Below are 15918 nucleotides of genomic sequence, written 5' to 3' on the forward strand. Positions count from 1 at the left end.
CAGTGTTTATAACTGAGTCACTAGGGGAAAAATAGCAATAGCTCCAAATATCCCCAAATGTTCTTGTCTCAGTTTTAGCGAGAGAAGTGGCTAATCGCACAGCTACTGTAAGTTAGCAAGCAAACATGTTTTACTTCCTATAAAATAAAAGCCCCCTGTTAGTTTAGCTGTGCAGGAAAGTTCCAGGCAACTTGACAGGCTCCGATACACAGCCCGTAGTGCAGGAACAGGCCTTCGGAGGGCGGTGTGGGAATGACAGAGGTCCGTATGGAAACTCGAAATGTGTGTTACTCGAAATGGTTAAAAGTTAAATCAATTTGGTAGCGTTTTACTGCCATGTAACATAGCTAGCTAGCCGCTAACATTAGCCACAGTTAGTAGCCGACTACCCACAATGCATTACGTTATCCCAGCACCCGAACGACACGGCTGTAGAGCAGAATGGCTCTGCTGTAAAAGGGTAAAATCCTCATAGACGTTTTTGTCGGGGGCTGGGGGGTTATCTAAATTGGTTACACCGGAAATATAACCCATAGTTAACGTAAGGCAAAATGGCCGCCAAAAATAAGGTGGATAGAAGTCACTGTACCATAAAAATGGTTAAAAAGCTGTTATGTAAAATAAGTTACATATTGGGGCTTTAAATGGGGTGGTCAGTTAATTTTGTAATACTTTTGTCATTCTGGCTGGCTGTGGCAGGAAGTCATAGACGGATAAAGACTGCCGCATGGGCAAAGTGGGAAAGTGTCCAGGGCCCTGAGCCAATGAGGGCCCTTTTTCCCCATGGGCTTTTTTTTTTAAATAAATGTGATTTTGAAAATGTATTGTGTTATTATGAAATTGTTTGAATGTTCTGCAAATTAGCTGATTAAACTGCATATATGTTGATTAAATTGCGTACTGTCAAATACTGATGTGTTACGTTAATGTCGTAATGACAGTCAAGCGCATGTCAAACATGATATGACATTCATTAGAAACAACAACAACAACAACAACAACGAGACAACATGTATGATGGTCTTTAATCAAGACAACATGAAGAAAGCACTGAGCGGAGGCGCAAAGCTTAAGCTACATATTAGGAAAAGGAAACTAAAGATGCCGCGTGGTACAGCAAATACCATCTATTTCAAAATGTTTCACCAAAAAGCCTGTTGAAGGTGATGGCGTAGTTTCTACCGGTGCTATACAGCACTGCTTCATCAGGATGACTTGGAAGCTACTGCTAGCACCAGTGGCACCGCTGCTAATGTTAGCAGCCAAGAAGACAGCGCTACTGATGCCACTGCCATGGTAGGGAGGTTGGGTCAGGTCGTTAACAAATTACATGTTGCAAAGTCGGTTGCCTAATGGACAAGTAGCACCATGATAATGGATGTTATATTCACCATCAACTGGAACATTTGGGCCAAAAATTTGTGCATTTGTGGAGTTTTTCCGACTGGAAGCATCCACACCACATTTCTGAGCATGAGAGGAGCCCAGATCACATGCCCAACATGCTAATATGGACCTGTTGAAGTTTCTTACATCTCTCAAAATAAAATCTATTTTTTCCTTTTGAAGCCAGTTTAATCCCCCCTTCTGGATATTTATTTCAAAGAAACACTCACTACTTTAACTTGAGCTCCCAGCTCCTGAAAGCTGCATTTTTTGGAAAACTAAAGACTTACCATCATTATCAGTGATTCTCAATCTTACTCACATCAACCCAGCTGGTTTGTGTGTGTGTACAGGTAGGGGCGTAGGGCCCATGGCAAGTTTGTGTCCATGGCCCGTGGTCATAGCCTACTAATCCGTCTAAGGCATTTTCACACAATTATGGGTCCAAAGGCTAGTAGCTGCTCCAAAGCGCTCTCTCCCTTTAAACTGCAGTGATCGTGAGATATGAACGATAAAGTGTTGGGGTAACGTTAGAGAACAGTGAGTGAGTTGCATTAGCCTACACAGGCTACACAGGATAAACCTCATTCAGACGGGTCCAACCAGGGGCGGACTGCATAATCGGGCACGTCGGGCAAATGCCCGGTGGCTTGGCCTGGCCTGGCCTGCAAAAAAAAAAATATATATATATATATATATATATATATATATATATATATATATATATATATATATATATATATATATATATATATTTTTTTTTTTTTTTTTTTTTTTTCATATATATATATATATATATATATATATATATATATATATATATATATATATATATATATATATATATATATATATATATATTATTATTTATTTATTTATTTATTTTTTTATTTATTTTTTTGCAGGCCAGGCCAGGCCACTCACTGAACAGCAGGCCAGGCGCCGCCTACTGGTTTACTAGTGGTTTTATTACTTTATTCAGGTTTAAAGTGGGTGCATCTCATTGTAAAATTGGACTTGGCCCAAATTGGGCTTCAAACGGCCCAAATCGGGCTTCAAACGGCCCAAATCTGGCTTTAAATGACCCAAATTGGGCTTCAAACGGCCCAAATCTGGCTTCAAACGGCCCAAATTGGGCTTCAAACGGCCCAAATTGAGCTTCAAACGGCCCAAATTTTTCGGCCTGGCCTGCTTGGTATCTAATGCCCGGCCTGAATTATGATCCCAGTCTGCCCCTGGGTCCAACTGGTCTGAACTATCAATGAACTGATGAACATGGATGAACACACTTTCCTGAGTCATAAATGAACTGATGAACATGGATGAACACACTTTCCTGAGTCATAAATAAGACACATGCAAACACTGGTTAATGTACAGCAGTCATTACAGCAGCCATTTTAACAATCCAGTGACATGCCATGTCAAACTATGCTTGTAATTCCTCCTCTGACATAAAGCATTAATTCTGTATTCTATATTTTGAATGATGTAATGTTTTACCCAAATACTTTTCCGGTACAGGTTGTATCACAGTTCAAACATGCACAACAATGCACATTACAGGGTTCCCATGGGTCCTTGAAATCCTTGAAAATCAAGGCTTTGAAAGTTTTTGAAACTAGACATAAATAGACATGGGTTATTGAAAGTTTCTTGAATTTACATGTTGTGCAAGAATACAAATTGAAGCTGTGTAACACAGCACAGTTGAGAAGTGTTCACACATTCAAGCCCCTCTTTCTTTTTAATTGTTGTCTGTGAGCTTCTGTAAAGCTGCTGCTCGTTCTCATTACATGTATAAAACGTCTTAGTGTTGTTGTAACCATAATTAACCTTGATCCATGTCTCAAACTATGCTGTGTTTGCTGGGTCCTTGAATTTAAGGGAATTGGGCCTCGAAAGTCATTGAAACATAATTAAATTTGATATTTAAGGTCTGGGAACCCTGATATTAATCTGTTTTATGGATAAAAACAAAAACTAAATCACAGCATACAGCTGAAAAATACATTTACATCTAAGACATTGTCATATATCCGTAAAAAATAAATAAAAAAATAAACATTTAGCAATGACTGCATGGGGCATATGCATATCCATCAATTTGGCTATGGAGCGCCGATTGTAAATTGGCGCACATTGAAATATGTGCGCAACAAAACAGCAACATTTCGCCCCATATTTAGCTCCAAACAACATGTATAAAAGTGGTGTGGATTTGTTTTTACATTAATATTTAGATTTTTTTTTAACAAGAAAGAAATCACACCACTTTTTTAAACGTTGTTTGCAGTTAAATGTGGAAAAATATTAGTGTTAATTTCAATGTGTGCCACTTCACAATCGGCACCCCATATTTGGCGACCAACTCTCAAAGCTGCTTGCGAAGATATTTTTCTAAACAATCATTTAAATGGAAGAAAGGAAAGGAAGAAACCCGTCATTTGTCGACCAGCGGCAAAGAAATGATGGTTCTGGTTCCGCTTACTGTGGTGGCGCTTGTGCCCGTGCCAAAGTCCAGGCTGGGCATCCTCCTCCGGATTGCGACCGGACAGAAGGTGGACATATAGGCTTCTTTAAACCCTGAGTAACAGAAGCAGTATACCAGCGGGTCCAACAGGCAGTCTATGTAGGAGAAGACCATGAGGGCATCGTAGACCTGGACCACCACGTCCTCTGTTTTCTCCATGCCCTTCAACCTGACGACCAGCAGCAGAGCTCTGGCCACGGTGGAGGGCAGGAAACAGACGGAGAAGACCAGGACCACAGAGCTGACCAGAAACACGGCTCTCCTCAGCTTGGCCTTTTCCCCCACCGTCTTCTTCCTCAGGCGGTGGACGATGCACACCGTGCAGTACAGCAGGATGATGAAGGGGACGAGGATCTGGGTGAAATAGACGATCTTCAAAAAACAAAAGGAGAAAACGTTGAAAGTCAATCAGTACTAGAAATATCTATGCTTTTGTTGCTTCGCTCACTCCCCTGCAAAAGCGCATGTGCATTTGTGCCGCGCGGAACCCCTTGCCTTATTATAGTAGTGAGATCATTTCAAAAATGTCCATAATATATCTGTAGGTATATATAATATATCTATATATAATATAGATATAATATATCTGTAGGGTATATATAATATATCTATATATAATAGAGATATAATATATCTGTAGGGTATATTTTATCTGCAGGAAAGGATTGTTGAGTAATAAACAATGATTCTATGATTGGTAACACTTTATTTAGATACCCTGCTGAAAAAACCCAGCATAGACCAACAAAGCTGGTCATGCCATATCACCAGATAGCCAGCCTTTGTAGCCTTTGTAGGTGGGGGTTTTTTAGATATTTTTTTTGTATATTCTTGCCTTTATTGGATAGGACAGTAAATGACAAGGAGAGTGGGGAGAAAGAGGCAATGACTTGTGGCAAAGGTCCACAGGTCGGATTCGAGCTTGGGTCGGCCAAGCAAAGGAGTAAGTGGTGCACCGTGCACGCTCTACCAGGTGAGCCACAGGGATGCCCCTGTTATATATAGTTATATATATCTCTCCTGTTGCCAGTATTATTATTTTTTCCTCTTATTTTATTTTATTATGTGTGTGTGTGTGTGTGTGTGTTTGTGTGTGTGTGTGTGTGTGTGTGTGTGTGTGTGTGTGTGTGTGTGTGTGTGTGTGTGTGTGTGTGTGTGTGTGTGTGTGTGTGTGTGTGTGTGTGTGACTGTTTCCTTTCCCTGTTTTCCCCCCTGAACATCATCTACTGTACTAATCACAATGTAAACTACTTTTTTCATTTTTGCCTGTTGCTTATTCTATTTTAATTGTATGCATCTCTAAAATTTCTTACTTGCCGCACGTTTTCAGGAAGAAGTAATTGCGGCGACCAATCAAATTAGTTCGGGGGCGGGGTTTTCCCGGCCCATACAAGAAATGTTGATCCAGGAACAACTGTCACTTGGTGAAATCAGATCGCGTGCTGTGACACACAAACAACCAGCGTTACCGACACACTTTGTCCTCAAGCCATGAAGAAATCTCTTTTGTTATTGCAGTATTTTGCACTAGACATTTTCACGAGAAGTTTCTGTTGGATCTCTGCTCTAATTACCTAATAATAATAATGATGATGAATAATGTCTAATTACCTAGCATACTCTGTTGTGGAAAATGTGACTATTTTTGTGTTAAATACAGGTCAGCTTAACTCGAGAGGATGGGAAGGCTGAGGCAAGTCCATGTTGCAATTCCTACTAGTCGCCAATAACAGTTGACCTTTAGCTGTCTCTCAGTGAGCAACAGAACAGTTCTTGGACTCTGAACATGTTCAAGCTTGCATCCATAGATGACGGGCCACATACGTTCTGCTATCAGGTCCCAGCAGTTACAGGAACATGTCGAAACAGAGCCAGTCACACAACTACAAGTATATGTTCATAGGGTAACGTAACAATAATGTCAAATAGTATGTTAGGCACTAACGTTATACTGACGGGATCACTAAAGGAAAATAAGATGCATTACTGTATAGATTTGATTTTTGACTTCCATGATTGGTGAGAAACCCTTTGTAGCTTGGCATTGGAATTTGCAATAATGAAATAAAGGCTTTTTAACTTCAATGGAGACGAGTGCCTTGGATTCTTTTTAGGGCCCACTGCCTAATTTGATATTTCTTAATGAATGTGATCAACTAGCCTGGGTGATCCTGGGTACCCCTCGGCGCATATGGCGAGGGCTTTGACGCGCAACCATGTAAAAGCTTTAAATGGAATGGAACCATGATTAATGGTATTGGTTACGCCTGCTTTACTTCCCGCTTTACCACCTCAAAACAGTTGCTGTGGAAAGGGTCTGTAGAACTCAATGGACCATTTGAAGATGTGCTAGATGAGGCCCAGGAAAGGAAGAGTATATAGTGTGCTACAAAACACCATTTGGGCCCAAAGCATGAAAATCTATCTGATGAGTAAAGCTCTCGGGATGCATTCGATTACAAGGAGAGGAGAGGTAGCTAATGTAATTGTGGCCATGCACACTGGTCATTTAGATCAGTCATAGTGTTAAATTAATATAGTGGAGGAAAGTGCTCTGGTAATTCAGGGACACGCCTGTGTCCCCAGCTTGAAGCGCTTTTCCTTCCCTCTAAAAGCAGTGCACTCTGCTCCACAGTACTTTGACCCAGTGTGGTTCTCAAAGTGGGGTCCGGGGACCGCCAGGGGTCCTTAAGGGGATTCCAGGGGTTCCCCAGCAAAGAGGGGGCTTGTTTATTTTCTTTCTTATGTATTTAATGAATGCATTTGATGCATACTTAACACCGTGTATATACTGTATTGTATATATTGGACTGCACTTGCAATGTTGCGATCTGTCTTTTAGATTTTTTCCTATTTTCTCATCACTGAATATTGATATGACCGCTACGCTGCATATTTACACTAAGACAAATTCCTCGTATGTAATCTTGCATATTGTGGCAATAAAAGTGATTCTGATTCTGATTCTTTCTTTTTTAATATATATTTTGTATTCCTAGTTTATTTTCACTCTAATTCCACCCACAGGTAACACAATGACAGAATGGTCATTAATAAAACATTTAAAAACAAAAATCTTAGCAAATGGGGGTCCGTGGTCTAAGTTGAGTTTAGGGGTCGTTGACCTGAGAAAGGTTAAAAGGTTTGAGAGCCTCTGTTCTGACAGTGATGATGGAACAGATCAGTGTGGTGCTGATGTCACGACCTCTGTCTCTTGTGGTCAGCCTGACACGTTTTCCCAACACCCAGTTTCCTTGAAGCCACGCCCACTTCTGTATGACAAAAGCGCCTCGCAAAACCTCGGATTTCAAACGGGAAAACACGCGGCTCGTTTGAAAACGTTCTACTTATATTATATTACGTAAACAGTTAACTAAAATGTGTTTCTGAAAACGTTTGAGGCGAGAAGTCAGCCATGCAGTTGCTGAATCTGTCTTCATTTGACATCGGCAACGGTTAGTAAGACTGTATACAAGTTTCCAGAGCGGCGGGTCACGCTACTACTGTACAAAAGCGTCCCTTCAAATCCTTGAATGAAGAGAAAGAGAAAGAGAGATAAATCAGTGATAGACTATTACAGATTGAAAGTAGCCTACTATTACAGTTACTATTACTTACTATTACTTGTGCGGCACAGTGGTTAGCACTGTCCCCTCACAGCAAGAAGGTCATGGGTTCGAATCTCCACCTCCTTTCTGTGTGGAGTTTGCATGTTCTCCCCGTGTTTGCGTGGGTTTCCCACAGTCTAAAGATATGCAGTGTTCTGTAGTATCGTAATGTATATGTACTGTATGTATGTAATGTGGACAGGGCACTCATCAAAAAGAGAGCATTGCTCTGTTAGGCTCCCCTGTATAAATAAAGGTTAATTAATAAAAAATAAAAAAACATTAATATCTCAAATATTAAACCTCATCTCACTGCAACTAAGGCTCAGTGGACTGACTTCACTTCAAGCTCTCTCTCTGTCTCTCTCTCCCCCCTCTCTCTTTCTCTCCCCCTGCCTCTCTTTCTCTCTACACCTCTCTCTTGCAGTGTGCAGACAGACCCCTCTCTGTAGTAGCGTGACTCTCCGCTTCTGGAAACTCCCAAAACTTGTACACAAACTTTTAAACTAACTGTTTTCAGAAGCACATTTTCGGTGAGCCGTTTTCCTACTAGAGATCTTTATAAGATGTGCGCACATCCCTGACAGCTTATCTGCCTAGTTTAGCTGTTGTACCGCTCACATTTCCCCATTATTATCATCATCCGTCATCTTATCTGAAGTGTGACGCAGCTCTTTACTGATTGCCTGTGTCTGATATTAAAATTACCTCAGAACATCAGAGTTAACATAAGATACAGTAGATCATTTCAGACGGAATCTTTTAAATTACTGGGGTAGTCCACGATAAAAAGTTAAAATTACCCATCACCACATACCTTCTTTGGTAATAGTGACGCAAGATCAGGGGAGGGATTTAGACTAGAATTTTATGCCATTGCCATTATGTCATATCTAGTCCCTGCACGTCCTGGTCCATACGTGTAAAAGTCAGTGGGATTTGTGTATGGCAATTTCAGTTAAATGCATGAAATAAGGTCTGTGGTTAACAAAGGTTTATGAAACAGCTAACTTTGTGTTCAGCAAGATAATAACTTTTGAAGCGTTTTCTGAAAATAGTGTAAAAAAATTGATTTACGCTTCGGAAATCATAAAAGTGGTCCTCATTAATTAAGATTATCTTGCTGAACACAAAGTTCGCTGTTTCATAAACTTTTGTTAAGCAGCGGTACTGTACCTATTGGGAAGAAAATAAGAACTAATAAATAAAGAAAATTAAAAAAGACAGGGGCTACGTGTCCACACTAACCCAAAGCAAACTAAAGCCAAGCTAAATGACTAGGTGAAACCTTACCTCTCTGAATGTGTCGGTCAGATGTTGTAAAGGCGTCCCCGTCTTACGGCCGTAGCTGTTGCAGCACTCAAAGCTCTCCACCATGGTCGGGATGGTGAGAGGCAGGAGGAGGATCCAGATGAGGATGGAGACCTGAGCAGAGACAGTTTATTCAAAGTGAGATGGCTCAACTTCCAGTCACTTCCTGTATCTGTGTGTGGGTTTTGTCACTGCCACTCTCCCTTAGGAGACTAGTGGCAGGTCCTGAGTCTATTGGGGTCAATGGGAGAAGTGAACGTGATCACAGATTATGATGGATTATTTCGCTCAATAGTCACCAAATTTCTCACAAGTCACACATCTTCTGAACATTCTGACACTAAACCTGTATCTGTCTCCGCAACACACTTTCGTGAGATTTGCCGATATAGCTAACGTTAGCAGGTAGCGTTCAATTAGCTAAACCCAGCGAGCACAAAACGTTTTTTCAACGTTGATTTTTAGTTTAAATCTGGGTGATATTGGGTTTGAACGTCTAAGACCTAATTTCACCCTCTTTTCAACCGGCTAAAATGCGGTTACAACGTCAACGTGTAAAAAAACACAATTTGGTTCATCATATTGTTAAAACATTTGTTGTAGTTTGGAATAGAGACAATATTGATAGTGTGTGAATTGGCATTTGTCCATTTTATTGTGTAACTGAGAGTTGAAATCTCGTCTACACGAAAACTACATTTCAACGCATTTTATGTCACATGGAATATCATAAATATGGGACTATATAGGCTATGTGGTGCCAGCAAAAAGCTTCCAGGACACAACTATGGTTAATAGTTTAGCGCAATACTGTAAAATAATGAATTCAGTTCCTGCAGCAACGCGCATGCGCAAGTACTAGACCAAAGCAAGTCTGCACCGGTCTGCACCAAGTGCGGAACGAGGTGCTCTGGGCACGCTATGTTATTGTAACTATATATCTATGATTATAAAATGGCTCTCTCAAATCAAGCAATCTGATTGGTTCACAGCCATTGTATAATTCCAGTAACCGAGTTCAATAACCCATGGCCATGGGTTATTGGTTACCATGGCAACTCTCTTACTAAATGGCAGTGCTGCGCTCGAGACAAACAGCTTTCTCCTGATCTGCTGTATGGAGGGTCACTAGTCGTCATTATGGACGCATGATGGCGCAACTCTCTTACTAAAAGTACCTCAAAAACAAAATGGCGGAGACAACTTTCAGATCCTTGTGAATCGATCTTCGCTTATAACTTTACTAATACTTCGCAGAAAATGATGATTTGTACAAGAATAGACGCGGGCTGAACCCCTCTCTCGCGCGCCCTCACTCTTAACCCCGCATTTCTAAATAAGACGTAACGTTACTTGGTCAGCATACGGCTCTGGTAGTCTGGGCACCTTCCACCCCGCTTTTTGTCATGGGGGCGTAAACCCCGGACCCAGAATTAACACCGGATGGCAATGCGCCTAACAACGTCTTTGTTGCCGTTAGCTTGACGCGGTGATGTTACCTAAACTAGAGTCTGATCAAAACAAAGCTAGCGTTACATAAAACAAAACGTTTATGCAATATGGCATCTCCGCCACCACCGCCTGACACACCGGTCAAAACGGTGAAAGAGGATTCTGATACTTGGGTCAAATTGTCAAGTTAACGTGAAAGTTGACGAGCTAGAAACGCTGCCATCCGGTCTAGGGCGGGCTCTAGGCGGGAACCAGTAGGGTGACAAAATCAATTGTGGGCGGGAGCCAGGCTCTTTCTCGCCGAGAAGAGCCTGGTGACGCGAGGTTACGGCTCTGGTGTCGGGCTTTGGAAAAGCTCTGAGCCAAGCGCCAGGATTGGCCAATGTCGACTTCAGTCTCCAGAACGATCCAATCAAATCACCCGCACGTCTATCTTCTTGCTAGAGGTCCCGCCTTACAGTATTGTTTCAACTGACTCTATCAGAATAAAATGCCAGTCGGACTTATAGTATTATTATTATTATATTATTATACTTGGAACCCTTTTATAAAAGCAATATAGCACTCGAGCAGCGTGTGTTGTGAAATATATCACACTGATAAGCTGTTATCCCACTCGGCCTGCGGCCTCGTGGGATAACAGCTTATCAGTGTGATATATTCATCACAACACACTAGCTCTCGTGATATATTGCTTAATTGTAACATACTGTATACGAGGCTCTGTGTACCCCCTGAGTCTCTCGTGTTAAAGTTAACTCTCTGTTAACCTCTGAAGCCATACAGCCTACAGACTACAGATGCACACACACACAACATAATTTTAGTCTGTTACATAATATGATAGTCTCGTACGCATCACATAAAATAACTTGTCCTCCCAATCGTTGACAATTGTGTGTAGTCTAAGTTGTGTGCGAGATAGAGTATATGCCCGGCTCTCTGTGTAGTATAAGAAAATCTATAGCTCAAGACGCAGAGCGCAGTGGCTTGCACGTGGGAGATCGGGGTTCGAATCCCGTGTGCGCTCCCGAGTTTTTAATTTAAGATGCTGGTGAAATATGGTCTAAATCTGAACGTTCAATAAACGTCTGCAAATAGTGGGTGAAAAAACTTTCACTTTCAAACCTTCCTTGCACGTTTTTTCAACGTTGACCCTAAACGTTTTTTAAACGTCTTTTCAACCGAAAAATGCTCGCTGGGAAGCTGCATGTGAAGTTCGCAGATGTAGTAGGCTAGATAAATCTGTTTAGATTTTTCTTTCAGGGGATATCTAGATTGAGCTACCAAGGCAGTTTTGTGTTTATACAGTATGTGTGGTATTTATTCAGTTTTGGGAACTCACAATCTCTAGCTCAAGAGGCTTGCTAGGTCAGGGGTGGGTGATTTCAGACAAGCGGGAGAGGTGACCACACCCATTTAGGAGACCGGAAGAGTAGCCTATACCATTTCATCCTATTGGTGGAGCCTGGAATGCGGCATCTCTAAAGTAAAGGCTTTTGCACACCAACTCCATATTTTTCCAACTGAAATTATCGCACGTTTACTAAGAATAAATACGACCTCATGTTGTGTCACTCACGTCTACACACTGACTCTGAAACTTTCGTCCGTCATTAAAGTTTTCGGAACAGGTTTGATTTTCTGCGTTTTTCGCATCAGTCAAAAGTCTTTTGTGAGCTGTTTTACCCATGTGTGTCTGTGTTTGGGGGAGAGAGACAGAGGAAGGGCCGAGCAGAGCTCCAGTCTGAGCAGAGAGGCAGTCGGAGAGACGCGGTGCCCGCTCCACTCACCTGCCCCTCTCAGCTCCCTCTCCCTGAGGCACGGTTGTGAGGTGAAGGTGAGTACGGAGCGCCTGTCCAGTGAGATACGGCTACCATCCCCGACCTGCTGCATGCTGCCTTCTCCAGTCCACATCACCACTGCTGCAGATCAGCCACTGCTGCCTGTCACGTGTCATGTTGTAATGTGGATGCAGGAGAGGACGAATATTTGTCTCGCATTGCGAATCGAACAACAAACGTATTAATAAAACGCATCGGACTCAGTGTGCAAGGTTTCTGTGCCTAACAATTTTTTTAAGATGACGGCTTTAAAAAACGCATACGAAAGAAACGGACTGTGTGTGCGAACACCTTAAGGTTTAAAGTATCTCTGACCTGAGGAGATTTCTTCAGGATCTTGACAAAATTCCTCCTGCCAAGGTGGACCACGTTGAAGTAGCGGTCGATGGACAGGGCGGTGAGGAAGGCCACACTGGCTCCTCGGTTGAGGAACATCATGAAGAGCATGGTCTTACACAGTGGCTTGCTTGAACTGCGCCGCACGCCATGCTGGTATTGGTAGGCCTTGACCGGGAGACAGGCCACCAGCAGGAAGTCGGCCACCACGATATTGAAGAGGAAGATGCTGTTGGTTTTCCAGAACTTGAACCTAAAGAGGAGGAAGTCAATCTCTAATCATTTACCATCTCGCTCATGTGCATTATGCATCAGGGTTAGCAGACAAATTATTTTGTTTGACTTATGTGATTATGAACCTGTGGTATGGGTACCACTGGTGAGACGCGCCTGCGGGGCTCCCTCCCTCCCATCCTTTCATATGGTGGTCATTTCTGAGGTGGTACTTGGTGTAAAAAGGTTGAGAACCACTGTTCTACAGTATTGTAACACTACATGGTACAAGTGCTTTTCCACTACTAAAATAGGTAACATCTGTATTTACAGATGTGCTTTTTGTGTATTTATGCATACTGTAATGTGTTTATGTACACTGTGTGTGTGTGTGTGTGTGTGTGTGTGTGTGTGTGTGTGTGTGTGTGTGTGTGTGTGTGTGTGTGTGTGTGTGTGTGTGTGTGTGTGTGTGTGTGCATGTGCATGTGCGCTTGTGTGTGTGCATCTGCGCATTGGCATAATCATGTTTGTGTGTGGGTATGCATATCTGTTTGCATGTATGTATAATGTATCATAGTTTATATTTATTCCTGCATGTATTCTTATGGTATTGTAGTACTCTCTTGTACAGTACTTTGTAAGTACAGTTTTGAAAAGTACTATATTACGAAAGCGGTAACACTTTACAATAAGGGGCACATAATTAAGGGTTAGTTCAGTGGTTCCCAACCGGTCGCTACCCTATAGTGGGGTCGCCTGGAATTCAAATAGGGTCGCCTGAATTGTATTATTATTATTATTATTATTATTATTACCTTTATTATTATTATTATTATTATTATTATTATTATTATTATTATTATTATTATTTATTTTTTTAGTTCTGAGTTTACTCTACAGCTGTAAATACATTGAGCCCATACGAATACATAGCAAAAATGTGCTCTGTGTGTGTGTGCGTGTGTGTGTGTGTGTGTGTGTGTGTGTGTGTGTGTGTGTGTGTGTGTGTGTGTGTGTGTGTGTGTCCATGTGCTATCTGTGCGTGCAGGCAGGCAATGTGTGTCATAATATCCTGAGGATGATGAGAAGCAGATAGAGGAAGAAGAAGAGGTCCAAAAGTGTTACAACTCAGTTACCAAACAATCTCATTTCTTTGTTACTTCTTCTCATCCAGCCTTCCTCTTTTTAAATTAAACTCTTCTGTTTGAAACTCTCCCCGTCCATTCATACTTGCCTTTGCTACAGTACCACCCTTTCCTTCCTAGCGCCTCTCACATTTTCTTTTGCACCACAGCTTTCAAAAATGTATTAAACATGGATAATTTACAACAGGGCGATGTAGGAAATTAGGACTTTAATCATGAGTAAGATAACAGGGAAATGAGTGGAAGAGAGATACAAAGTATGGGAACAAGTTAGGTGGTTTTTTTAACCTCATCTAGACTTGGACAACTATTTTGAATGCCATACAGTATCAGTGGTGTAGGGATCAGTTCATCCCAGGCCTGGGGAAGAGACGCGGCGGCCCTGTGAAGAGACTCTGGGTTATGGGCCCCCTGAGCTCTTGGGCCCCTGGGTAGACCAGTTTGGTAATACATCCCTGATGTGAACCTGTGATATGAAATGCAGTAAGGATTAGGGAATGGTTTCTTGCAAAGAGAAGAAAAATGGTGCTGGGAAAAAGTCATTGTAAAGCCATTGAATTTGAAATAATATTGTCTGACCCCTGTAAAAACCATGGGCTGATATAACAGCCTCCACCAGACTGCAAAACAAAGTTCAACTCAAAACTTTCAATAAATCAATTGAATATTGATTGTTGATTACTTAGGCATAATTAGTTGTACCCCACACTCTTAGAAGGAGTGGTTGTATATAGAACCTTTATGGGTTCTATATTGGTACATATTAAACCCTCAAAAGGTTCTAGAACACACCAGTACAACAAATGAGTAGTCCATACCAGTACACAAAATAAACAACAATGTTGTTGTTGATGATGATGATGATGATGATGATAATAATAAAATTACATTATACTGATATATTCAGTTGTTCTAGTCTCATATATGGGCGACTGAAGTTTATCCACCTTTTTTTATAACGGTGCGACACGCAAAAAAGCCACCTCAGAAATTTTGTTTACCCACTTTTTTTTTTACCACTACAGCAGTGCGCCCAGGGTTACTTAATGGTTATGGTTAGAGTTAATAAACATTAACTAAGGGTTAGTTAATGCTTAATAAGCATAAGCTAATGCTTATGAATGCTTATTAAACGTTAACTAGCCGTTAATTTTGTGACCCTTATTGTAAAGTATTACTAATAAAGCTTGACTTGACTTGACATGTGACGTCATGCATGCATGCATGCATGCTGTCATTTTCTGGGCCCTCTCTCTGACCACTCTAAACGACCATAGGAGCTGTTTTGCTTTTGCGTACAGGAGACAGGAAGTGTGTGACTGATGGAGAGGCTGTGTTTCTCCTACCTGAACAGGAAGATGTAGAGGACAGACAGGTTGAGAGGCAGACCCAGCGTAAACTCTCCGATCATCAGCCATGACAGAACTTTATATATGTCCACACTGCCACTGGTTATGTTGCAGCCATCAGGAGTTGTTAGAGGAGTCTGTGTTGTATTCCCCCCAGAAGACATTCTTTGTGAGCTAGGTGTAATGGTGGTAGAGGGAAAACGACTCTTCCACACTAGTGGGAGTAGTTAGCAGTAGTAATAGAGGTGACAACACAGCAGACAGAAGTTATTCCGGGCAGGCATCAACAAATCCTTTGTCTGGGAGGTGGTTGTCTGGCCCGGTAAGTCTTTTTTCCTCAGGCAGTGATTTACCTCCTCGCCGGGACCCGTCAAATTCAACAGCCTCTTTCTGAGAGGCTGCCAACGCTTCTGGAGCTCCACGAAGACGCACTGCCTGCTTTGTCAAAACACACCGAGGAAGCGCACTGTCCATGTAGCCTAACTGAATACACACTGAATATCTAGCATTCACTGAGTAGAAAAGACAAAATAACCTGTCTCACAGTGTCTGTTTCCCCTTTGCACTGAGAGCTGCCAGCAGTCCTTCAGAGAGGAAGAGTTTATATGTGAGCTGGAGGTGTGGTTTAAAGAGGGGAACTTCTGTCTGAGATCTGTCTGAGAGGTGGCAGTAAGCACGGAGGATGTCTGATCTTTACATTTAAGCTTAGAGGAATGCTGCTATGGCCTCCTGACCAGATGC

At 41.8% G+C, this 15918-nt stretch overlaps 1 protein-coding gene across 1 annotated transcript; it reads right to left on the reverse strand.

Annotated features, from left to right (window-relative positions):
* Positions 1-3355: 3355 nt before the first annotated feature.
* Positions 3356-15656, reverse strand: LOC310771704 (12-(S)-hydroxy-5,8,10,14-eicosatetraenoic acid receptor-like). The gene is made up of 4 exons (XM_083664250.1): positions 15175-15656; positions 12450-12723; positions 8821-8952; positions 3356-4291 (listed from the first exon to the last, which is right to left on the reverse strand). The coding sequence occupies exons 1-4, from the start codon at positions 15339-15341 to the stop codon at positions 3830-3832; spliced, it is 1035 nt and encodes a 344-aa protein (XP_083520376.1). The 5' UTR covers positions 15342-15656; the 3' UTR covers positions 3356-3829.
* Positions 15657-15918: the final 262 nt, after the last annotated feature.

This window comes from Poromitra crassiceps (assembly GCF_964638095.1).
Source record: "Poromitra crassiceps genome assembly, contig: HAP1_SCAFFOLD_1072, whole genome shotgun sequence".
NCBI classification, from domain to species: domain Eukaryota; kingdom Metazoa; phylum Chordata; class Actinopteri; order Beryciformes; family Melamphaidae; genus Poromitra; species Poromitra crassiceps.